This window comes from Schistocerca gregaria, chromosome 1 (assembly GCF_023897955.1).
Source record: "Schistocerca gregaria isolate iqSchGreg1 chromosome 1, iqSchGreg1.2, whole genome shotgun sequence".
Lineage (NCBI taxonomy): Eukaryota > Metazoa > Arthropoda > Insecta > Orthoptera > Acrididae > Schistocerca > Schistocerca gregaria.
In genome coordinates, this window is record NC_064920.1 from 316,505,977 (window position 1) to 316,533,597 (window position 27,621).

The window sequence follows — 27,621 nt, forward strand, 5'->3', positions numbered from 1 at the left end:
CAGTAACCGTATCTAAGTGTGAAGGCAAGGCTAAAACGTCACCACAGTGCAACCATGGAGCGTAGTGTAGACATTATAGATACTTGGAAACTGACTACAGTCCTTTTTTCTCATTATGTGCACCAAAAGATACAGTGGGCCGTTTGTGTCCTGGCCCATATTGACCCATAACTGAGTCCGGGTATTTTCAGCTATACAAGAAACGAGATAGTAAAGAACAGTGGGAGCTGCAATTGGGAATATTTGGGATGTCCTGACCCACTGCAGAGTCAGAATATTCTCAGCCATGTAACAAGCAAATTGACAGTATAACAACTGCAGTCGCAGATGGAAATATTTGGCTAGGGATTTCCGGAATTTGTCTTCAGCTAAGGAAAATCTTCCGAAAACCTTTGTCAAAACCAAGGGATCAGAACTATTTTTGATTCTTATCATACAATAAAGGCTTTTAAGACTGGATGCCTTAACTGCTGGGAAGCCACCTGCATGTATTTTTAATTCTGTTCCCAGAGAAAAAATATTGAAGCAAAGTGTATGTGTAAATGAACTTTTTCACGCGCTTATAGGGCAAAGTCGATGACTTCCTGGACAAATGCGGTGCACCAATACGGCAAGCGATAGCATGCTGCGAGCTGTTCCCTAGGGTTTATTCAGAATCATCCACTAGGGAGACTTCAGAGTGCAGCTGTTCACTCGTATTGTCGCAGCCTCTGTTGGACTGGACTTAAATGCTGCGTGCAGAAGCACGGTGTTTCTATCTGTGGAGTCAGTTTCCACGTCACTGTTGTGCGGGCGTTCAAATAGTTCTCTCTATCTCTCTCTCTCTCTCTCTCTCTCTCTCTCTCTCTCCATCGCTACTCGCTACTCGCAAACATAAGAGAGAGAGAGAGAGAGAGAGAGAGAGAGAGAGAGAGAGAGAGAGGTCCATTATATCGAAACAAAGAAAGTGAGTTACATTATTTCGCAATGTACTGAGGATGGACATCAGCAGATATCCTGGATGAATTCCGAGTTATTTTTACAAGCGTGAAAATACAAGAAACGGCAACCAAGGAATGCACTACATCATGACAGTAACTGGTACAAAAAAAGACACAGTATAAAAGAATATTACTGTATAAGTTCAATGCAATAATTTGCTATTCTCCTGGAGAACTGTCAGAAAAATAATGACTGCTGAACTGAAGAAAGGAACAGAAAACTGAAGAGCGACAGCAAAGAAAGGAAAAAGTGGAGAAGAGGTAAGAAAGGATGCGTTATATTATTTTATGTAGTCCCTAGGAGACAAAAAAGAAAAACATGAAAAAGAAAGTCGCCTGCTGACACAGAGCGAATTTTGACAGTTTTGAATTGTTTCTTCTATTGTGGCAGTTAAATACATAGTAAACTGTATAGAATTCCACTCCTTAGAAGTCCTAAGTACGAATATTTTCACGATACACAAATATTTTTATATGTATCTTAAAAATCTGCAGATTACATTTGTTATAATGTTACGCTACTGTACTTCTACAGTCCTGTAACTTTACAGTCTCAATAAACTAATTAATAATTCCAGTTCCTTGTATAACTTAATTAACAACAGGTCTACTGCATTTTCTAAGGTGAGTGAGTCGTTTCCTCTATCTGTCTAGGCAAATGCCACGTTTTCTAACCGACCGTTTCTTAGAACCATTAAGTACCAACATTTGAAACACGAACAGCACAAAATACACGAATTTCATGAGTGTCTCACACCTTTTCCATCTATAAGTCGAGATGTCCATCTGGTGACAGGAAGTTCATACCAGAATTGAAATCACGGCGTTGTCTTTGAGGGTGCGTGCAGAGTGCGATTGACGGTGACGCTTGAAAGATCACCACCAGTGGTACTCGGGTGGCGTGCTCAGACTTCTAGCTGCCTGCTAGTTTTTAGAAAGGAACATTATTGTAATATATAGCATTCGCTGTAAAGAAACTTTCTCACGGAGCAGAACTGCGAACTGAAAACTAGAAACTAATATCCTGCTTTTGAACAGTAATTCTCTCATCAATTTACCAGTTCCTGTAAAGCACTTTCCAAAATCGTCCGCAGTTGTCCTGTATACTTTATTGGACTAGCAGCCCTGGGAGAAATAAAGTGAGTGAGAACGACTTACTCGTAGACGCAGCATTAGGATGGAATATCTAGATCAACAAAGGAGTTTTATGAGTCAGCCATACGCGTTCGGTTCGAGTCCATACAAGAGCAACTGATTCGCGAAGCATAATGGTGTTGAATTTCTGTAGCATCTCTAGAATGGTGAACTAGCAGCCATGTGGTAGGCCGCTACGTCGACTGCAAGGAGGCAGTAAGGCCGCACGGATACTTTCTCCATGATAAGTTTCATTGCGATCAGCCTAGAGGAACTCAGTATACCTTTGTCCAGCTCAAACTAGAGTGTAACAAGTTTTCCTGGCTAAGGAGTTGTTTGTGGTATTCAAACTTCCCTAGCCACAAACTTTAGGTAGGTCTGCAAAATACAAATGCAGATGTAGAGACATAACATTTTGACCGTGTGACATAACGAAACATAACAACAGGGAAAAGCAGTGCATTAGACCTCAGCACTGTCCTTTTTTTCTTTGGGGGGGGGGGGGGAGGGGGGGGAGGTGGGGAGCGAGGATTCTTCCCAATAGATTTACTGCAAACATTCCAGGAATAGGATTATTCTCAAATGGTTCAAATGGCTCTGAGCACTATGGGACTTAACATCTGTGGTAATCAGTCCCCGAGAACTTAGAAGGGTTGAGTGTACTGTACACTTATGTTTTTTACTTTTTTGTAACAGAAGTTTGCAGATAGGTGTAATTCCGAAACGGTTAACATGTTCTAAGCGGTTGACATGTTCAAGTCAATTGAACATCTCATGACCTTATTGCGATTGTACAGCACTGGTTGCTAATTATTAACATAAAAATATTCGCTGGCCGCAGGTTGGATTTAATGTCCTCTATATCAACTTAGAACTACTTAAACCTAACCAACCTAAGGACATCACACACATCCATATCCGAGGCAGGATTTGAACCTGCGACCGTAGCGGTCGTGCGATTCCGGACTGAAACGCCTAGAGCCTCTCAGCCACAACGGCCGGCCAGGTGCTAAGAAACGAGAAAGCCCGCCACAAAATCGGCGAAGAAAGGAATACGTGGAGAGGGCTGATGTGTAGTTGCGACGCCTTGACGTATAACATGCTTTACCGCTTCAGGGAATAAGTTTCATAATAGTGGAGGTACAGTGTAAAAACTATAGAGTAAGTCAGAGAATGGAGAATAACCAACAAATAGTCGAGGATGCTGAGTGGAAGTACGACTCAAACTGAGCTTGGCACTGGAGAGGAATTCGCGGTGAGCGTATAAGGGCAGTAAGAAGTACACTACTGGCCATTAAAAATGCTACACCAAGAAGAAATGCAGATGATAAACGGATATTCATTCAACAAATAGATTATATTAAAACTGACATGTGATTACATTGTAACGCAATTTATGTGAATAGATCCTGAGAAATCAGTACCCAGAACAAACATCTCTGACCATAATAACGGCCTTGATACGCCTGGACATTGAGTCAAACAGAGCTTGGATCGCGTGTACAGGTACAGCTGCCCATGCAGCTTCAACACGATACCATAGTTCATCAAGAGCAGTGACTGGCGTATTGCGACGAGACAGTTGCTCGGCGACCATTGACCAGACGTTTTCAGTTCGTGAGAGATCTGGAGAACGTGCTGGCCAGGGCAGTAGTCGAACATTTTCTGTATCCAGGGTTTGGCAGGGATCGAATGAAGGGTACAGCCTTTGGTCGTAACACATCTGATATGTAACGTCCACTGTTCAAAGTGCCGTCAATGGGAACAAGAGGTGACCGAGACGTTTAACCAATGGCAGCCCATACCATCGCGTAGGGTGATACGCCAGTATGGCAATTACGAAGACACGATTCCAATGTGCGTTCACCGCGATGTCGCCAAACACGGATGCGACTATCATGATGCTATAAGCAAAACCGGGATTAATCAGAAAAATGACGTTTTGCTATTCATGCACTCAGGCTCGTCGCTGAGCACACCATCGCAGGCGCTCTTGTCTGTGATGCAGTGTCAAGGGTAACTGTAGCCATGGTGTCCGAGCTGATAGTCCATGCTGCTGCAAACGCGTCGAACTGTTCGTGCATATACTTGTTGTCTTGCAAACTTCCCCATCCGTTGACTCAGGCATTGAGACGTGGCTGCACGATCCGTTACAACCATGCGGATAAGATGCCTGTCTTCTCGACTGCTAGTGATACGAAGCCGTTGGTATCCACCACGGCGTTCCGTATTACCCTCATGAACCCACCGATTCCATATTCTGTGAACATTCATTGGATCTCGACCAACGCAAGCAGCAATGTCGCGATACGATAAACAGTAATCGCGATAGGCTACAATCCGACCTTTATCAAAGTCGGAAACGTGATGGTACGCATTTATCCTCCTTATACGAAGCATCACAACAACATTTCACCAGGCATCGCCGGTCAACTGCTGTTTTTGTATGGAAAATCGGTTGGAAACTTTTCTCATGTCAGCACGTTGTAGGTGTCGCCACAGGCGCCAACCTTGTGTGAATGCTCTGCAAAGCTAATCCTTTGAATATCACAGCATCTTCTTCCTGTCGGTTAAATGTCGCGTCTGTAGCACGTATCTTCGTAGTGTAGCAATTTTAATGGTCAGTAGTGTAATAATACCAGAGGCATATAGTAATGCAACAATATTAGATTCATACTGAACAGCATCTCGTCGTGCTTAGGACACTGAAGCCATATTTAGCAATAATAGCCGGCCGATGTGGCCGAGCGTTCCTAGGCGCTTCAGTCCCGAACCCCGCGGCTGGTACGGTCGCAGGTTCGAATCCTTCCTCGAGCAGTGATGTGTGTGATGTTCTTAGGTTAGTTAGGTTTAAGTAGTTCTAGCTCTAGCGCACTGATGACCTCAGATGTTAAGTGCCATAGTGCTTAGAGCCATTTGAACCATTTTTTATCAATAATGTGATTCATATCCACATGTCGCTATGCAGATATAGGTATTTTCTGACCTAGGCTCGGATGTTCTCTTAAAAAGGGTCGCCTTCCGTCCTTACCCCGTACTTGTTTGAGTTAGTGTAATGACATCGACTTCACCAGTTTGTAGCACTACTGAGCCAATACCTCTCTTCACTTAGAAGCTGGTCAGAAACGGAAGATTTCGCGTTCGAGACTCGCTGGTGGAGGTGAGTAAACAGATGACATGTTGTAATTCTTCAGGCTTTCCCATCGAGATCTTGACAGATGGAACAATCGGGTGCACTGCCGTATGTTTGTGTCGCTCTGGCAGAATATTTCGACCATGCAACTCGTTGCCTTCTTCAGGTGCTATCTGAGATTACCGTATTGGAGGATCTGGTCCTGAATTTATGCCCAGAGGGCGCTGGGTGCTCTGTTTGTCGTCTGTGTTCGCCTCGTGCTGCTTGTAAGGTGTTGGCTCTTCCCAGGTGCTCCCTCGGACTAGCGCGCCCGATTTGGTCGCCATTTGTCACTGTCACTGTCATTTATCCATACGAGTCTGCCCTTACTCGTGATGGGAGCAGGCTAAGTATTTACTGCTATTCCTGCATAAACTAAATTTGTGGAGTGGCTTCCTGACGTTCGGATTTGGCCTGAGGTCTTTTCTGGGGAATGTTGTCCTTGCTCTGTCGCGAGATATGACTCTCGTAACAGGTGTGGCCAACGCTTGGTTGGCCCGTGGTGAATAGGATGGCCCAAGTCCCTATTGAGCCTATTGTCGGACCGTTCGGCCCGCTCGTAGAAGACCCGCGCCGATTGCTTAAATCGGTCGCGGAGGAAGGGGATGCTTGTTGGCTGCCGTAGCAGAGGAGTCGAATAGATCCTCGGTAGGCGCAGTGCGAGCTTGAGCGCCCTGTTCTGCACCCTCTGCAGTGTGTTGATGTGTGTGTCGGCCGCGTTGCCCCACACCGCGGCCGCATATTCCAGCACTGGACGAACCAGCGCCAGGTACAGCATGATGCCGTGGTGGGGAGGCAAGGCGGACGACGGGTTGAGCAGAGGGTACAGATCGCATAGGCGCCCTATTGCTCTGCCCCTGACGTCCTCGATGTGGTCTTTCATCATGAGCTTCTGAACGAGCGGCCAGTCTTGCTCCACGGGTAGGGGCTTCTCATGACGGTGACTGGCGGAAGATCTGGTGGCAGTGGTCCTCGAGTGAACACCACTGCCTGGCCCGGTCGCCATCTGTGGCAGCTCTCTGAGGGCCGTCCTGTGTCGGACGTTCCGTTCGCGGTCCACGCCCGCCTGGTGCTGCTCCTAAGGGTTTTGGCCCTTCCCTGGAGCTCCCACCGACGTCCGCGCCCGGTTCGTCCACCACCTGTAATCGTGGCAGCTGCCCGCCCCCGGTAGCTGAGTGGTCAGCGCGACAAAATGTTATGCCAAGGAACCCGGGTTCGATTCCCGTTTGGGTCGGAGATTTTCTCCGTTCAGGGACCGGGTGTTGTGTTGTCCTAATCGTCATCATTTCATCCCCATCGACGCGCAAGTCGCCAAAGTGGCGTCAAATCGAAAGACTTGCACCAGGCGAACGGTCTACCCGACGGGAGGCCCTCGTCACACGGCATTTCATTATATCGTGGAAGCTGTCTGGGGCCGGACCCGCGTTTGGCGTTCCGTTCGTGGTCCGCGTACGCTTGGCACTTCACTGGTGCCCCCCCCCCCCCCCCCCGGACGTCCGCGCCCGCCTCGTCCACAATCTGCAGTTGTGGCAGCTGTCTGAGGCCCGTCTCAGAGAGCTGCCACAGATGGCGACCAAGTCGGGCGCGGACGTCCGAGGGAGCACCGGGGAAGAGACAACACCTTACATGAAGCGCCAGGCGGGTGCGGACGGCAAACATATCGCCCAGCGCCCTCTGGGCATAAATACTGGTCAAGATCCTCCAATACGGCAGTCTCAGGTAGCACCTGAAGAAGGCGACGAGTTACGTGGCCGAAATATTGTGCGAGAGCGACACAAACATCCGGCATTACACCCGATTATTCCACATGTCAGATGACAGAGTGTCAGTGTGCTACAACGTTCTTTGCAGATCTCGGAGGATGCGACATCGCAGCAGCGGCGCCGGATCACTGGCGCCGTCGCCACAGCGCGGCTGATGTGGAGGCGCGACGCCGTGACGTCATGAACAGCAGTGGTGCGGACAGCCAGAACGCGACAGCGGCGGACACGGCGTGGGCGCGCGACGAGGCGCTGGCGCGCGTCGAGCTGGCCACGCTGTCCCTCATCCTGGCCGTCACGCTGCTGGCCAACGGTGCCATCCTAGCGGCGCTGCTCTCCAGGAGGTGAGACCCACTACCAGCTGCCCTACACCTCCACATATCTTCCTGTTCCTGCCCTCACTGCCACACTGTGCCGTGAGGCTCCCACCCCCCTTCCCCCGGCCACTCACTTTTTACATCTCACATCAAACCTACTGGGTGGACCACAAATAACATATTACCAAGAACACAGTTTGGATTTCGGAAGGGTTCTGATATCGAGAAGGCTATTTACACCTTCAGTGAAAATGTACTTAATTCATTAAATAACAAATTACAAGTAGCAGGTATTTTCTGTGATTTGTCAAAAGCATTTGATTGTGTGAACCACAACATCCTTTTAAATAAAGTAGAATTCTATGGTGTCACGGGCAATGCTGCAAAATGGTTCAAGTTATACCTCGCTAACAGGAAACAAAGGGTATCAGTGCAAAGGACTAGTGAACTAAGTCATCAGTCATCGTCAGAATGGGAATACATTACATGTGGTGTCCCACAGGGATCCATCTTAGGGCCATTGCTTTTTCTTGTGTACATTAATGATCTCTCATCAGTTACACTGCCAGAAGCAGAGTTCGTTTTGTTTGCAGATGACACAAGTATTGCAATAAATAGTATGTCGAGTGTAGTTCTAGAAAAATCTGCTACTGACATTTTCATGGATATTAGTAAATGGTTCATAGCAACTCACTGACATTAAACTTTGAAAAGACTCACTGTATGCAGTTCAGTTCAGTTTTCCACCCTGTGTATGCATAAAGTATGAAGAACAGCAGATAGAAAAGGTTGACAGTCTTGCATTCCTGCGATTACAACTTGATAATATATCCGTTGCGAGGAGCACACCACAGAACTGCAGAAACGCCTTAACAAATCTTTATTTGCAATTTGAGTGTTAGTTGACATAGGTGACATAAAAATGAAAAAGCTTACATACTTTGCCTACTATCATTCCATAATCTCATATGGTATACTATTTTGGGGTAACTCTTCAAATCAAACAAAAGTTTCTAGAGTCCAAAAGCTTGTAACACGTGTTGTTTGTGGAGTAAATTCACGGACGTCCTGTGGAAACCTGTTCAAAGAACTGGGTATAGTAGCTACTACCTCTCAGTATATTTACTCCTTAATGAAAGTTGTCCTAAATAATATATCTCTTTTTCCAACAAACAGCTCAGTTCATACCTACAATACCAGGAACAAAAATGATCTGCGCAAGGACCTAAAATAACTAACTTTAGTTCAAAAAGGGGACCACTACTAAAGAACACTCATCTTCAATAATGTGCCAGCAAACATAAAAAATTTAGTTACAAATAAAGACCAGTTTAAAAGGAGCCTAAAACACTTACTACTGGCCAACTCCTTCTACTCTATTAACGAATTTTTTAATAGAAACAAACGATGTATTTTATATATTCATACTATTAGTATTGTTATTTCAGCTAAACAAAAATTGACATGTTCCACATCCACAAGGATCTCCTCAGCACGGACCTATGGAACGAAAAACTAATTTAATCTAACAACAAATAAACTTACAGATTTGGAATAAACACAATAACTAACTTGTGAAGACAGGGTGTATACGACCCAGGACAACCGGGAGATCCGGGAAAAAACACGGAAATTTTTCATCAGCGAGAAAACCGGGAAAAACCCGGGAATTTTTTAGAATTACAGGAATTTTTCATTGTTTTAGTTTTCAGTTAAATTTTTGTAATTTTCACTGGTAGGTACCGATACTCCAACAATGGATGTTACTGTATCCCGCTAGACCGCTACGGTCGCAGGTTCGAATCCTGCCTCGGGCATGGATGTGTGTTATGTCCTTAGGTTATTTAGGTTTAATTAGTTCTAAGTTCTAGGCGACTTGTGACCTCAAAAGTTAAGTCGCATAGTGCTCAGAGGCATTTTGTATCCCGCTACTGCAAAATAATACTTCAACAATAAAACATAAACGAGGGAAAATAACTTAAATTGTAAAGGACATGCGCCATATACAACAACGAAACACAGTGCTCATGAAGCGTCTCCCAACAGCAAAATGTGTCAAAGGCTTTAGGAAGACTATACAGTGCTTCATAACAACAAATTGCCTCGGGAGAGCGTGAAGTCACAACTGTGTACAGTAGATTCGTTTTAGCAGTTTTCGAGCGGGCTCATGCGAATGCGCAGTTGAGTCGCGTTTGTGTAGTAAATTCTCCCGCTTCTGGCTGCAGTAATGTGGCTATTGGCTGTGCAAGCAGTCGCAGCAAGCAGCTACATGCTACCGGGAAAAGGGTAAATTCGTATTCTTGCGGCAAATAAAATTTGTTAGACAAAGCGCCTAGCATCCAGCGCACGTTTATTTATCGATTATTCGTATGATTTTGAAACTCTTCCCTTTTGATATTTTAAACATTTTTGAACACATTTTAAGTTGATTTCTGAATGAATCATAAGTTGATTTTTGAAAGCATGCATAGTGTACGTGATGTCTCTGTCAGGAGAATCCTCGCCGCATCTAGAAATAAACTTCCCACAGACAAAGGGGGACGGGGCTATACGAGCTGGGCGGTGTAAAGCCGAACGGATGAATGTCAGTCGCTGTCTGATTATGTGGTTGATTGGGTTTGCGAATGATCAGCGTTGTAATAATTGCTATCGAAATCCATAGATTCAGACTGCCAGAATGGAAATAAACGACTGACAGCAATAGCAGGTGAGAAAGATTACGTACTATCTTCTCGGTGCATCCAAAAAAAATGAAATTTTGGCAGAAAATTTTTAGCCAGGTTGCTACACCAGTAAGGACCAGTTGTACAGTCCCCGACTAGCAGCCGCTTAATTTCTACTCTGGAAGTAACGCGGAAAACTTGTTGTACGAACACGTAATAACGCCTAACCGGAAAACAATCGCGGGATAACTAAACCTGTGATTCTGGCAGGGTTAGTGAAGTTAATCGGCGAACAAATTTTGACAATTGTAGGAACAGCTGCAGTATTGGTGACGGCAAGATTGGTTGTTACAACGAGGCAGGAGAAGAAACAGGGACATCACACAAATTATGGAAGAATAAGCCGATTACAAATTTATATAAAGTTTCTTAATACTACTTTTCGATCTCATGCTTGAGAAGCTGGTGCTTATGAATTAAATGTGAAACTATTTCCTAACATAAGGCATTTTGCTTTTAGTAGGCCTAATAGGCATTTGATATTGGCACTTCGTGAATTATATTCTGTCGTGTTATAAAAATGGCCATTTGTGCCATAAAAGTCTCTTTCATTTGGTGTGTCTTACAAAATTGCTCCAGTATTAGAAAGGCCTATTTTGTTTTATCCAGGAGACAGTGACAAAATAGACACAATCAGATCGAGAAACCACACTAGTCTTATTATTTGTGTTAACAGCTTTTTCAATATTAGATAACGACATTTCGATTTTTCATGTAGCGAAACGTTTGACGAGCTTTGATGAGGTAATAGATTCTTTCGCAGAAAGGAAAGCACGACATGTAAAGCTGTAGCAAGATTAGAGATAAAAAAAATGGTAGGAGATAAGGATGGAAGAAATACGTACTGTCTTGCTTGTCTCTTGTCTTTACTGGTTTTACGTATCCTGTATTTAATTTTATGTTTCACAGAACAACAAGTTATTAACTAATAGGCAATAAAGAGTCCAAATTTTCTGAAGAGTTCTTGTTCTTCCGGTCCCGAAAACTACACTGAGAGGCTTAATATAAGGTAGAGGTCTACTTCATTGGGAATCTTAACAAATGAAAATACATCTCTTGGTAATTACTTTTAAGCTGTTTCCCAAGATAGTGAGGTCTTCTGTTACTGGATTTTTAGATTCCCATTTTGTTAATTACAAGCACTGATTGTTCATTCTAACATCTCTGCAGTCTTTAGTTATTTATCTCTATGGACTTACTACTTTAATTTCTTGATGAGCTACTTAATTTAATATATGTACATAATTTTATCAGTGACAACAATCCACCGATAATTATGAGAATGCACGCCCTCCATAACATTCCATATGCTTCCGCAATGAATATCAAGTTTTTTATCAAATAGGACAGAATGATATATATATAAAGACACACATACAGGGTCTTAGGAAGCACTGCATTGTCCGATAACTATCCGGATGCTGCTTTGCAGCAGACCACCCCTATTTGTTCACATGTTGACAGAACAAAATTGTCGGTTTCGATTTCTGTGTTCACGCGACCATCTGGATTCGACCATCGACAATGGAAACGTGTCATCTCTTCGGATGAATCACATTTTTTGCTGCATTAGGTCAATGGTCGTCTCCACAAACGCCGCCGTCGAGACGAACGGCGGGTCCAAACGTGCCGCGCGCTAGGGACGCAGGCTGGTGGGAGCAGTACTATGCTATGGGAGACATTCTCCTGTGCTTTCAAGGGACCTGTGGAAGTAATCGAAAACGCACTGACATCTGCGAACCACCTGCATCCCCTCATGCTTGATGTCTTCACCGACGGCAATGTCATCTTTCAGCAGTATGTTTCGGAGCCATAAGTGTGCTACATTGATTTGAGGAGCATTGTAGTAAACTCATGTTGATGTTTCGACAACAAAATTCTCGTGATGTAAATCCTACGTAATTCATCTGGGCCACAACCGGGCGCCATCACCGCGCACGCAAATCAGCACTTCCTTATTTACGCGAATTACATGACATTGTGTAGATATCTAAGGCCACATACCTCCACAAACCTACCAACAAACTATCGGATCCCTAGTAGGTTGAATTAATGACGTATTTAGTTCCAAAGATGGACAAACAAGCTATTAATCAAGGAGTCATAAAGTTTTAACTTATCAGTGTACTTGAAATAGGCCTGGAGATATGTGAAAATTCTAGATGGATTACCTCATGGACCTACAGAGATTCCTCAATGACATATTGGATTTTAGGGGTACCCAAGAGCAGGTATAGTCTAGGATCACAATTTAGTAGAGATGAATAGTAGGCTAAAGTTTTGAAGTTCGAAAGGGTCGTACGGAAGCAACATTGTGGAAAAGGGTGGGGTATTGGAGTTCTGAGGAATGATGGTATGCAACTGAATTTCTCTAAGGTTGCAGACATTTTGATAATCCATGCCCCAGCAGACAGCTGAGCCTAAGAGAAGCGGGCACTTCTGTAAAGGATAATCACAGATGTTGAACGGAAACAAATAGTAAGAAGAAAGGTATCTGAAACGAAACCTGGGGTAACAAACAAAAACTTCAATTGATCAACGAAAGAAGGAGTGCAAAGATGTTCAGGGATTTTCGGAGATATAGCAATGCAATAAAAGTGTCCAAACAACTTTCGGTGAAATTAAAAGCAAGAACGCCAATATTAGCAGTTAAATGAAAATTCCACTGCCACGGGCAGGGGAGATATAGGTTGAAAGAGTACACTGATGGCCTGTAACAAGGGAATGACTTGGCTGTTAATGTCACTGAGGAATAAATTGTAGTCTATATGGAAGACATAGGAAACACAGTATTAAAATCAGAGTTTAATAGAAATTAGGAAGAATTACAATCATCTAAGGAAAAATGTATAGTTAACATTTCTCGAGACTTTCTGAAATCATTGATGAAAGTGGCAGGAAAGACACTACTAAAGTTGTTATGTAGAATCTACGACTCCTGTGACATGTCGTTACACCTCCGGAAAAACACCATCCACACAATCCAGAAGATAGCAAGGGCAGGTAAGTTTGAGAAGATCACACATCAACTTAACACCTCACTCGACCCTGCTACGGACGAGAATGACATACAGAAGAATGGAAAACAAAAGTAAAGGTATGAATAGTTTGACGTAATGAAGGGCAAAGGAACCTAAAGGCAGTCAGATTTTGTGCTTGATAATGGGAACAAGGTTCAAGAAAAATCAAGGCTTTGTATGATTTGTCATCGTGGAAAGAGCTTACGACAGTGTGAAAAGGTGCAAGATGTTCGAAAGTTTGAGAAGAATAGGGTTTAGTTAAAGGGAAACATAGATAACATACAACAGTATAAGGTGCAGAGAGAACAACATTAACGGAAGATCAGAAACGAAGCGCTCGTATTAAAGCAGGTGTAAGACAGTGATTAGTGTTTAGGCCCCACCATTCAACCTATACTTCGGATTAGCAATGACGGTAATGCAAGAAAGGTTGAAGAGTAGGATTAAAATTCAAGATGACGTTGTTATCGTCGGTGAACCTGAAGAGGAAATACATCCGTGATAAATGCAATGTGCAGTGTAATAAGTACAAAACTTTGCAGCCTCCGCACTACATTTGCTTCTGCCTGAAATTTATCTCAACTTTACTTCCCACTCTACAAAAATCTACGTACTACCAATACTATGTCCCCACAAAATGTTATCCAACGTAAACTCGTATGCTGACCTTTCACTGAACAGAACCTAATTTGAACTACATTGTAAATGATCTCAATACAATTTATCTTTTTAGTAAACTCGCGACTGAAGTAAAACAGTTATCTGACCCTAACTTGCACTCCCCTCGAGTCTTGATAACATTGTTGTAGATTTCTCGAAAACACAATAGCAAACAACAAGTAGCCAGTGCCTGTGCTAGATTTTTATTTCTAAATAAATTTTCCAAACTATATCCAAACTGTGGGACGTGATAACGCACAATGATAAACAGTGGAATGGAAAGAGCAGATATTCCTAAGAAATAATATTCCAAGAAAACGATTTTAGAAAGAAGTATATAATCAAAAATACAGAGAATAACGTCACGTAGTCCTCGTACATAACATATGTATGCTTAACAAACTAACAATTATTTCAAGATATTATTCTGTTAGCAGAGAATATCCGTAAAAATCAAACAGATTAATCAATTAATATGTTAATGCATGACTCAGGGAAGTCTTTCTGTCTGCTTTGCGTAAATGAACAAAGTTAACTAGCTGACAGTAATCATTCCAGTAAAGTAGCTGCAGAATGCTGCAGCCTTACCTCAAACATTTTCACTTCAAAAATAACATCTAATTCATCCTTGCTGTCCTTTACAATCAATCTTCCTTACTCTAACAGCCAGCCGCGGTGGCCAAGCGGTTCTAGGCGCTTCAGTCCGGAACCGGGCGACTGCTACGGTCGCAGGTTCGAATCCTGCCTCGGGCATGGATTGTGTGATGTCCTTAGGTTAGTTAGGTATAAGTAGTTCTAGGCTCTAGGGGACTGATGACCTCAGATGTTAAGTCCCATAGTGCTCAGAGCCATCTGAACCATTTTACTCTAACAGAAACAATCACAACTCCACACAGCATTATTAAAAACGTCCATCACCCGCCACACTTCAACTAAGAATGTATCAGAATACGCTGAAGCAAAAACTGTGCCACATTAAGACCAAAGATTGTTTAACAGTAACGTAACTTGCTCCCTCTGTAACTTGCACATACATTACATACAAAAATGAAAATGACATGACTAACTTACTTATTCTCCACCTTCCCTCGGTAGTGTTTTGTATGAGAGTTATTTCAGAAAGGAATGGGATGAGGAGAAAATGCTAAACATGATGGATAGGAGCATACAAAACATGTTACAAATACAAAGTGAAAAATAGTTTAGAAGAATATGAATTAAAGAACTATAAGTGAAACATCTTTACAAAATTCAAGAATATAGAAATGACTTAGTCAATAGAGTTCACCACAGCTAGGTTATCTTGTTTCATTAGGTCTATCAACGAGAGTGCAAGGGAATAGTAGAACAACCATAGACAACATTTTTGTTCATTCCTCATTACTAGAATGGCATTCTGTTAGCAAAAAGGTGAATGGCCTTTCAGATCATGATGCACAAATTTTAACTCTAAAAGATTTTTGTGCTGCAACACTTATTAAATATAGTCATCAGCTGTTTAGGAAAGCTGATCCAGTTGCTGTAGAGACTTTTATAAACTTTATCAAGGAACAAGAGTCTCAAGATGTTTATAGCGCTGATACAGCAGACGATAAATGTAATGGTTTTCTCAAGACTTTTCTCATGCTCTTTAAATGTTGCTTTCTGTTAGAGCGTTCAAAAAAGGGTATTAGCACAAACAGGCAGCCTGGGTGGCTGACTAGAGGGATAAGAATATCTTGTAGAACAAAGTGGCAATCATATCAAAACGTTAGAAACAGTCAAAATCTAAATGCAGCAGCCCATTACAAACAGTATTGTAAGGTGCTTAAAAATGTTATTAAGAAGGCAAAAAGTATGTGGTATGCAGATAGAATAGCTAAGTCTCAGGATAAAATTAAAACCATATGGTCAGTCGTAAAGGAAGTGGCTGGTCAGCAGAGACATACAGAATCAGTGCGTAGTGGGAATGTCCGTGTTACTGATAAGTCGCATATATATGTACAGTATTTAATAATCACTTTCTGAATATAACACGTGAACTAAATAGAAACCTAGTCCCAACAGGGAATCGTATAGCGCTCTTAGGAAAAAGTGTTCCGAGACTGTTACCTGAAATGCTCCTCCATGATACTGACAAGAGGGAAATTGAGTTAATAATTAAATCACTAAAGACCAAGAACTCTCATGGATATGATAGGGCATCTAGCAGAATACTGAAGTATTGTTCTATGTATGTTAGCCCAGTACTTAGCCATATCTGTAACTTTTCCTTTACGAGTGGTCGGTTTCCTGACCAATTAAAGTACTCGGTAGTGAAGCCACTTTATAAAAAGGGAGACACTGATAATGTTGACAATTTTAGACCTATTTCTATGCCATCGGTGTTTGCTAAAGTTATCGAGAAGGTTGTATATACAAGGTTACTGGAGCATTTAAATTCACATAATTTGCTGTCAAATGTTCAGTTTGGTTTTAGAAATGGTTTAACAACTGAAAATGGTATATTCTCTTTTCTCTGTGAGGTTTTGGACGGATTAAATAAAAGGTTGCGAACGCTAGGTGTTTTCTTTGATTTAACGAAGGCTTTTGACTGTTGACCACAAAATATTACTGCAGAAGTTGGACCATTATGGAGTAAGGGGAGTAGCTTACAATTGGTTCGCCTCTTACTTTAAGAACAGAAAGCGGAAGGTAATTCTCCGCAATATTGAGAGTGGTAGTGATGTTCAGTCCCAATGGGGCACTGTTAAGTGGGGCATTCCCCAAGGGTCGGTGATGGGGCCACTGCTGTTTCTTATTTATATAAATTATATGCCTTCTAGAATTACAGGTGATTCAAAAATATTTCTGTTTGCTGATGACACCAGCTTGATAGTGAAGGATCTTGTGTGTAATATTGAAACAGTAACAAATAATGTAGTTCATGAAATAAGTTCGTGGCTTGTGGAAAATAATTTTATGCTAAATCACAGTAAGACTCAGTTTTTACAGTTTCTAACTCACAATTCAACAAGAATGGGCATATTATAAGCGAGACGGAACAGTTCAAGTTCCTAGGCGTTCCGGATAGATAGTAAGCTGTTGTGGAAAGCCCATGTCCAGGATCTTGTTCAGAAACTAAATGCTTCTTTATTTACCATTACAACAGTATCTGAAATATGTGACACTTCAACACGAAAAGTTGTCTACTTCGCATATTTTCATACGCTTATGTCGTATGGTATAATGTTTTGGGGTAATTCTTGTGATTCAAAAAGGGTATTTTTGGCTCAAGAACGGGCTGTTCGAGCTATATGTGGTATAAGTTCGAGAACCTCTTGTCGACCCCTATTCAATAGTCTAGGAATTCTGACAGTGCCCTCACAGTATATATTTTCTTTAATGTCGTTTGTTGTTAGCAATATTAGCATATTCCCAAGAGTTATAAGCTTTCACTCAGTTAATACTAGGCAGAAATCAAATCTGCATGTGGAATGCACTTCCCTGACTCTTGTGCAGAAAGGAGTACCGTATTCTGCTACCACAAGAACTAAAAAATCTTAGCAGTAGCCCAAACTCTTTTAAGTCTAAACTGAAGAGTTTCCTCATGGCTCACTCCTTTTATTCCGTCGAGGTGCTCCTGGAAGAGCTAAAAAATTAATCAAATTCCAGCGTTACATGGTTGATTTTCTTTATTTAAACTTACGACTTGTCACCTGAATATGTTTGTTTTTTTATATTTCATTTTATCAGATTCTAATATCGTGTTACAATTTCATGTATTGATTCGTTCCATGACCATGGAGACTTCTCCTTAATTTGGTCCCACGGAACAATAAATAAATAAAATCAAAACGTTCAGAACAAGACTGTTTTTAAAGTTTGTATGTCACATTTTGTACTGAAGTAGTACTGGTGATCTACACAATCATTTTTGTTTTAGCACGACGAAAGGAGGTAAAAGAGTGTCTTTGTCACAAACAACCAAACTTTCATTTGCTCGTTGCAACAATGTCCCTGTTGGGGCAACTTATGTGGAAGCAGTCTCAGTGAGACTAAACAATTCTCAGCTGACAACCCCACCCCCACACAAACAGTAAAATGTCGTAGTATCTGCTTGAAGCAGACAGTAGATCCAATGATGCCTTCAAATCCATCTTGCAGCTTGTATCAGTGAAGTATGCCATCATTTGGCAAGAACGTCTCAGTATATAATCAATAGACATATATCTTCTGCCCTGGTCAGTAAGTTACGATTTGTTACATGTACAACATGTCATAATAAGACAAGAGTACTAAGATTTTACGTAGTTTTGCATATGAAATGTGCGTATAGTGTAATGGTAATAAGAGATTTCTATGTCTATAAAAATCTAATAAAAAAATAGCATCTTGGTTTTACAATAATGAATTACAGAAACATAAGTCAAGTAAATCGTGTGAAACAGTGTACAGTAATAGGCGTGATAAGGAACAGTTATTATCTGTGTACAGAATGACCTACAGAAAATTCTAAATCTAATGTAATAAATATGTGTGTACAATATCTGTCAAAATACACAAAACTACATGGAGTAAGGTAGAAAGAGACACACAAGGATAATGATCACAAACATGAAATAAGCACATAAGGATAGTGGTAACACGCAAAGGTACCGAGAACACAAATACATAATTAGGAAAAAACATGGATTATGGAGTAACCGAGGTACTTTTTGCAGTCAGTCAAATGTCAGTCTATTATTATACTTCATATTGTCCATAATTAGCGTGCAATATAGTTATATTTCATCCTATAGTTTCTGCACCTCCTATTCATTTCTCTCATAATTTTATCAAACTTCCAACATATACCACTGTTTATTTGTATGCTTTTGCTTCTTTCTCTCGTATGTTTCATACTTTGTTGTAAGTTCGTATTATTTAGCTCCGTTGCCCTACCTAAACATTCGTCATCTTTGCCCTACTTAACCATTTCTCATGTTTCATTTTTGTAACCATTTCTTTGCTCTTTCTAACCTTTTTCTCTTTGTTTCCTTCTTAGACACCTTTCATGATTTCTTATACACCTTCCATGACTTATGAGAGCTCCCTACAGCACTACGCTTATCATAATTATTATACTCATTGCGCCGCATCCTATACTTACAATTTATACAGACAGTATGCACTATAAAGAAACTCGATAAAAGACGTAATTGTAAAAGGCAAATACAAACTGAAACTTCCTTGCGCTGAAGCAATGTATGTTATTATGTTACATAATATGTAAATATAAGAAGACAGTTACTCTGCAATGTCACATATGTTAGTAGAAAAGTAGATATAAAAGAATCTTATCCTACACCATGGCAAAAAGGGTAAAGCGGAAAAGTAAAAAAAATAAATGATCATTAGTATCTCACGTACTCCCTGAATATTGTCTACCCATGTCACACCTCGCTAGTGATGAATTTCATTTTCCTAAACTTAAAATTTCCCAAATACCTAGACTAATGGACAATATTGTGGTCACATGGTTTCATACATACGTAAAGTTATCTGTTAGACAACAGAATTCAGTAGAAGCTAAATTTTCACGTGCATGTTGCTATGTACAAATCAGAAAAAAACGTCATTCATCAGTAACAGCCGGCCGGTGTGGCCGAGCGGTTCTAGGCGCGACAGTCTGGAACCGCGCGAAAACTACGGACGCAAGTTCGAATCCTGCCTCGGGCATGGATGTGTGTGATGTCTTTAGGTTAGTTAGGTATAAGTAGTTCTAAGTTCTAGGGGACTGATGACCTAAGAAGTTGAGTCCCATAGTGCTCAGAGCCATTTGAACCATCTGAACCATCAGTAACAACAAGAAAATAGACACCAACACAAAGACAAGTCACAAAAAGTTGAGTGAGTTACCATATGCTAAAAGGGTGTGTATTAGTACATAGTAGCAATGAGTGCTGAGCCACATATTTGCAAAAAAAAATTTTGTGCACAAATAGAGACAGAAATATATACTTACCGAATTATCGTACGTGTAGCTTTTAGATGTTGCGTTGTTCCGATGAAAAAAATTAAATATCTGTATAGTAAAAAGGTTGAATAATTTGCATCGGATAATTATAAATTCTACATCAAAGAAATAACTGCGTTGTTTCCAGTCACTTTACCTAAATTCATTATTGTAATCAAGCCACATCTTTTCAAAAACTTACTCTTACGCTTATAAACTCTAAATACATCCACATAGTATAAAAACTGACTGTTACAAGAAATAGGGTCCCTATTCCATAACTATTACTCATTCACTGTATCTCTTCTTAATTATCATAATCATTGCCTCATTCTATTACAGTGTGCATCATTAATCTCATAATTGCCGTCTCACGTACCTCACCAACATAAATCTCATTATTATATTACAACATTAATCATGTTCGCTGTCTTCGTCTGAATATACATTTCAAATAACAGTTCTGTGCTCTGTTTTCGTCCATTTATTTCCACATAAATAACACTTCATTGCTGCAATCGTAAAAATTATAGTTCAGCAAACACAACTTTACTACCTCAAAACAGATCCTAGGAAACTTCTTCCATCAAAATATTTACAATGCTTCTTTCCAGACAGCAAAATTAGTGTCGTAACAGCCTTTGTATCTCATAAAAAGTGGTAGAAAATGTTATGTCTCTGTATTACCATCGCTGTGTACAGCCAATAATATTCCTCAAGCGAACAATACATTGCTGATAACTTGTGTATCCTCTCAGAATTGGTTTAAAAAATACTGTTAATGTTCATTTTATTATAAATTATTTGTCCTTACTCGGATTCTAGGTGAAATTTCGGAGTTCCTAGCAGTTTGTTTAGCTTATGTGTCGTGGCGTCTAATCGCTCGATTCGTTGCATAACAAATGACGTTTGTTGCGCGACGACTGTCGCCCGATTCTCGTCGAAAGCTTCCCGCTACGCGACGGAATTCAAAAATGCTTCAAAATGCCTCTGAGCACTATGCGACTTACCCTCTGAGGTCATCAGTCGCCTAGAACTTAGAACTAATTAAACCTAGCCAACCTAAGGACATCACACAAATCCATGCCCGAGGCAGAATTCGAACCTGCGACCGTAGCGGTCGCCCGGCTCCAAGACTGTAGCGCCTAGAACCGCACGTCAACTCCGGCCAGCCGCTTCGGCTTGCGGTACAATAGCATTGTTTATCGTTAACTAATTCTGTGCACTGTAATGCAAGAAATATTTTCAAACTACGTGACATGTAGTTCTATCATCTGGGTACAACTTCCGTAAATAGGATTATATTATATATGTGGTTTTGATATGTGAAACATTATGAACTCCCTTGCTCATGTGTGTCTGAACAGTTTCATTTTCCACTCCATAGTTGTGTACAGTTCTATGAATGCTGTAATGTCCCGTATCGACAAGATAACATTTGTGACTAAGATGCTTCCTGTTACAAGACAGGGGAGAGGATTTACTCAGAATTTTCTGTCCAAACTGTACGCTTTTGATGTTTACTTATTCTTGCTGAGATTTCTCTCTTCTTTCTGCACCCTCTTTGATGTTTTTGGCGCTATATCTACTATTTACTTATGACGTAGTTTTTTCGAAGCTGGAAATAGTATTAACTCCCTGATACGATCTAGTGATTATTCACTTTTGGAGAGAAGTAACTGAGATGTACCCGTTGTGTAGGGGTGCTGTCTTTGGTTACTAATCAAAACGTCCCCGGTCACTGTTTCGAAACACACCACCATTTAAATTTTGATTAACAATCAGCACTGGCGGCCGAAGACTTCCGACATAAGAGGGCACCTTCATTCTGCCAATGACCTTGTCAAAGAGGGCGGAGGAGCGGACAGAGGTTCAGGGCGCTCTCTTGTCCTTGGGGAGGGAAACTGCCTCTAAACGTGCAAGCATCGGCAATGATCAACGACTTGAGGATGCAGAAGGCAAAGGAAACCACTGCATTAAAGGCACGTAACGTGTATCCATAGGACATGTGGCCTGTAACTGAAAAAGTATCGCGATGATGACAATGTAAAATGGTGCAAGGTGTCAGAAATTCTGAGAAAATTGGAGTAGGCTATAGGGAGAGCCGAGTAATATACGTTATAAACAAGAGTCAAGCGTGAATAATAAGACTGGACGAACAAGAGCGAAGCTCTCGGATTAAAAACCGTATAAGACAGGGATGTAGTTTCTCCACCCTACTGTTCACTCTGCACATCCAAGAAGCAATTACGGAAATAAAAGAAAGGTGAAATGATATCAGTGACAAGATTTTCTGACGAAATTGCTACACTGAGTGAAAGTGAAGACAAATTACGTCATATGCGGAGTGGAATGAACAATCTTTGAGTGCAATATATGGTTTGAGAGTAAATCGAATAAATACGAAAGAAATGAAAAGTGCAGAAATGAGAACAGCGAGAAACTTAACATTAGGACAGATGATCATAAAGTAGATCAAATTAAGGAATTCTGCTACCTAGGCAGAAAAATAACCAATGACGGACGGAGCAAGGTGGATATCACAAGCAGACCAGTACTGGCAAAAAGGGCATCCCTGATCAAGAAAAGCCTACTAGTATCGATCATAGGCCATAATTTTACAAAGAAATTTCTGAAAACGTACGGCTAGAGCACAGCATCGTATTGTAGTGAGACTGTGGGATAACCGGAACGGAAAAAAATCTAAGCATTTGAGATGCGGTGCTACAGGCAAATGTTGAAAATCACGGAATGGGAGGAAATCGTGACGGGCCGCATCAAATCAGTCAGAAGAATGGTGACCAAAAAGAAAAAAAACCGGAGATAACGATGTAGACTCGTGTGGTAACTCATTAAGAATCTCTAGGAATGTGTGAATGTGTTTGTCCAGTCTCTGGTATTTACGATGACAAAGTAAGTTTTGTTTCTATTTCTATCCGCGGCAGTGCTACGATCGCAGTTCCGAGCAAGCGCGGAAGTTACTGACTCAAGGAAAAGACATGTACGCCATTTTCAGGTCGCTGCTGCCGACGTGTGTTTTGTAACGCTTCTTTATAACGTCAGCCGCAATTGAAAAAGCCGCCGGGTGTGAAATCAGATCTATTATTCGTTTTCTAAATGCAAAGAAAGTTAAACCAGAGGAAATTCATCGGCAAATCTGTGAGGTTTACGAACAAAATGCTATAAGTGATTCAATGGTTAGAAGATGTCAGACTGTTCAATGAAGGACGTGATCTAGTGCACGATGAAGAACGAAGTCTGTGGCAAAAAATGGTTCATATGGCTCTGAGCACTATGGGACTTAACATCTGAGGTCATAAGTCCCCTAGAACTTAGAACTACTTAAACCTAACTAACCTAAGGACATCACACACATCCATGCCCGAGGCAGGATTCGAACCTGCGATCGTAGTAGTCGCGCGGTTCCAGACTGTAGCGCCTAGAACCGCTCGGCCACACCGGCGGGCCGCCCGTCTGTGGTTACTGATGAACTGGTTCACACAATTGAAGAGAAGATTAAGCACAACCGTAAGCTTATACTTAGTGCCCTTGCTAGGACCGTTCTGCAAATCTCACGATCACTAATTCATGAAATTTTTACTGAAAAACTGAAATTTTGAGAACTGTCCTCACGTTTGATACCCAAAATTCTTACTGAGCAACACAAAAAACATAGGATGGGCAGTGCACTTCAGTTTTTAACACGCAACAATGAAGAAGGCGAGGGTTTTCTTTCTCGGATAGTCACGGTGGATGAAACTTGGGTATCGTACGACACCCCTGAAACGAAACGGCAATTAATGAAATGGAGGCACACTTCATCCCCAACGAAGGTTAAGCCTAAGTAAATCTTGACACCTCGAAAAGTCAAGTGCACCGCTTTTTGGGGCAGCAGAGGCATTTTGCTGATTGATTTCTTAATACGAGGCCAAACAATCAATGCACATCGTTACTGCGAGACCATTAAGAAATTGCACCGAGCGGCGGCATTTTCAATTACAGCTGACATTATAAAGAAGCGCTACAAAGCACACGTCGGCAGCAGCGATCTGAAAATGTCTTCTCCTTGAGTCAGAATAACTGCCGCACATGCTCTGAACTGCGATCGTAGCGTTGCCGTGGATAGAAATAGAAACGGAACTTACTTTGTTGACGACCCTCGTATTCTGCAGAGATTGTTAATTTCTCGCATAATGCATTCTGAAGGTTTTTTCTGAGGCTAATAGAGTGAAATAAAACAGGTCTAATTTTGTGACGTCGTTAAGTGCGTAACCAAATATTTTAGCGAAATTATGGACCATTGTCGAAAATAAATTTATCATTGTGACCAACTTTTCCTAGGAAATGATTAACAAAGGCTTCATATATAGTTATGGTAGTAGCTTTACGTAAAAGATCGAATGAAACGAATTTTGAAATTAGTTCAACGACAACAAAAATGTATGAGAATCCACTGAGTGATTTAACAAAAGTTCCTAACAGGTCTCCTGCAGCCAACTCTTTACAAGGAATTATAGGAAATAATGATGCTCGATTGTAAAAGTTGATGGTTTGATTTTCTGACAGAGTTTGCATTTTGCTAAAACTCTCTGTATTCTCTTCTGCTCATTATTAAAGTAGCGAGTTGTGCGAAGTTCATGAAAGCATTTTCTCGGATCGAAGCGAATATAGCTAAGTTGTGTATACCAAGTAAGTTTATTTACAATATCATTGGGCATGCACACAACACAAAGGCCACTGACTGCACATCTTTTGAAAAGAATGTTGTTACGTATCAAATAAAATTGTCTTTTTGCAGCGTTTCTTTTGTCTTACCATTTAATTGTTACTTCTATCCACATAGAGTCTTTATCCTGTTTCGGCGCTATGTTCAAAAATAGCTCAAATGGCTGTGAGCACTATGGGGCTTAACATCTGAGGTCATAAGTCGCCTTCAACTTAAAACTACTTAAACTGAACTAACCTAAGGACATCACACACATCCATGCCCGAGGCAGGATTCGAACCTGCGACCGTAGTGGTCCCGCGGTTCCGGACTGAAGCGCCTACAACCGCTCGGCCACTGTGGCCGGCTCTCACGCTATGTTTCGTAAAGAAGAAGAGATAAGGTTTACAAAGGCTACCGTTCGTATGTACAACAAACTGAAGTTTTTCTACAAATCTTTTTCAGAAGCGTTCTTGACAAAACCAATATGAGCACGGGATAAAGCATCCACTACAATATTTTGAGTACCAGAAATGTGAACAACATTGAAATTAAACTCTTGTAAATACAAAGCCCATCGTTTCAAACGATCAGGGTTTAGTTTAGATCACGTTAAAAATTGGAGTGCACGATGGTCCATGTACCTTAGTATTGCATGTTTCCCAAATAAGAATGACCGAAATGTAGAAAATGCCCAAATAACTGCAAATGCTTCCAGCTTGGTTACAGAATAATTAATTGCAGATTCAGACACTACAAGACTGGCAAAGGCTGCACTTCTCTGCACAGTAACACCACACTCTTCAAATTTTTGGAATAGATGAGCGCCAACCCCGATTATTGACATGTCCGTTGATAATCAAAAGTTTCGTGATAAATCAGTATTGAATCAATAAGGAACGCATCTTTCAAACTCTGAAACTCTAACTGAGCTTGTTCATTCCAGTGCCATATGGCAGTATTTTCCAAAAAGTGAATATAATTTAGGAGTGTCAAGAATTTTCATATTTAAAAAACGTACATAAAAACTTCCTAAACTAAGGAACCTTCGAATTTGAAATTTTGTGGAAGGAGGAGGGATTGTTGTAATTGCTTCAAGTTTCTCTAGGTGTGGTTCAGTACCTCCTGATGAAATGATAAGACCAAGAAATTTTACTCTAGTTTCTCCAAACTCTCATTTTTCTAAGTTGACAGTAATTCTCGGATCCTCAAAAACGTGCAGCAAGCTTCTCAAAATACGGTTATGCTGTGAGCAAGATTTTTCTGCTGTAAGTATATTAGCAACATAGGATGTCGTGTGTCTTTCCAAGCAGACTGGTAAAATAGTGTTGAATCGTCGAATATTAGCAACTGAAGAGATGTTGAGACCAAAAGCTAATTTGCGAAACTGGTAGCACACATTTTCTACAATATTGGTATAATTCTAATGGCCAATAACTTACACAGAGGTCTACAGAAGGTAAAATATGCATACCATAAAATTTTTACAAGAGTACTTCTAATATGTGTGGTCAGTCTGTATCCATTGCAATAATAGTGTTAATCTCTGTAGATTCCAACACATGTCTATTGGAGACTTATTTCTTCTTCACAATTTGTAATTGGCTGTTATACGAACCAACTGCGGATGCTATGATTCCGTGTTCTAGCATGGACTGAATTTCTGCCTTCACTTTTCTCTGTAGCATACTGCAATGATGTATGGTTTAACATGAAAAGTATTGTGCTCTTTGAAATGCGATTTGTATTTAAAAACCTTAATACTCGTAGTTCCTGCACGATGTGAAAAAATAATTGATTGTGGTCGCAGGGTGTCAAGAAGATCCTTTCTGTCAGTTTCGTACGTTGAACTGTAACTGATCTGAATACTATTTGTCTATATATTAAATGCGCAACTGAAGTTAAATAGTTATCTGGTTCCAATCAAAATTTCCACTTACCTCGCGTCTTGACAGAATAGTTCCAGATTTATCGAAAACAGTAGGCATGCAGTGGCTAAGCTAGATTTCTATTTCTAAATAACATTGCCAAACTATATTCGAACAGTGATACGTGATAAAGCGTAATGATAAAGAGTGAGTTGGGAAAGTAACTATTCCTACGAAATGATATCCGTAGACAACGATTTTAGAATGAAGTAAATATATTCAAAAGCACAGAGTAGAGCTTCGCGTCTTCTTCATGCATAACATACGTCTGAACAGTACTATGCTTAACAATGCGAACAATGATTTCAAGAGCGTACACTGTTAACAGAGAATTTCCATAAAAATCAAACAGCTTAATGAATTAATAAGTTAATACATGGGTCAGGAAAGTGGGGTGGTCTTTCTCTCAGCTATGAGAAAATGACCAAAGATAATTAGCTGGCAATAATCATTCTGAGAAACTAGCTGCGCAGTGCTGCAGTCTTACCTCACACTTCTTCTCTTCAAAAACAAACACATTAGTCAAAATATATATTCTCTTCGCATTCTAATATACACATCTAATTCATCCATGTTGTCCTTCACATTCAGTCTTTCTTCATCTAACAGATACAATCATAAGTCCATGCAGCACTACTATATACGTCCGTCACACACCACGCATCAACTAAGAGTGAATCAGACTGAGCAGCAAAAACTGTGCCACAAAAAGACCAAAGATTGTTTAACAGTAACGTGACTTGCTCTCTCAGATATGCACATCGATAACATGCAAAAACCAAAATGACATGACCACCTTACTATATGTATTGAGAGCAAACAGATGAAAGACATTTGGAGATGGCGGAAACGAAATTAGAGATGAACTTAACTTAAAAATGGGTGACTTCGAAGCAGACGATTTAAAGGGCTGTTTTGTCTTGGAAGAAATAAAAACACGTGACAGACGAATCAAAGAGGACATAAATTCCAGATTAGCATAGGCAAAGATGGCATTTCCACCCATAATAAATCTACTAGCATCGAACATTGGCCTGACTTGCGCAATACATTTCTGAAAATATATGTTTAGGTCTCAGGTGAAGGCAGTGAATTACAGATTGGGGGGAAACCACAAATGAACAGAATCGAAGAATTTGCAGTGTGGTGGTAAGTGCTATCGAAGATAAGGTTTGACGAGATTCTCTGCAACATCGACGAAGAAAGGAACGTATGGAAAACACCGAAATAAGAAGGATAGGAACAGACGTGTGTGAAGGCCTAGCG

At 40.9% G+C, this 27,621-nt stretch overlaps 1 protein-coding gene across 1 annotated transcript in view; it reads left to right on the top strand.

Moving 5' to 3' along the window:
- LOC126343367 (vasopressin V2 receptor-like) overlaps positions 1 to 27,621 on the top strand; it is a 710,799-nt gene that overhangs the window by 491,859 nt on the left and 191,319 nt on the right. Inside the window, exon 5 of the mRNA XM_050001932.1 lies at positions 7,138 to 7,390. Coding sequence (XP_049857889.1) covers positions 7,230 to 7,390 — 161 coding nt within the window. The 5' untranslated portion in view covers positions 7,138 to 7,229. The remainder of the gene's footprint in view (positions 1 to 7,137; positions 7,391 to 27,621) is intronic.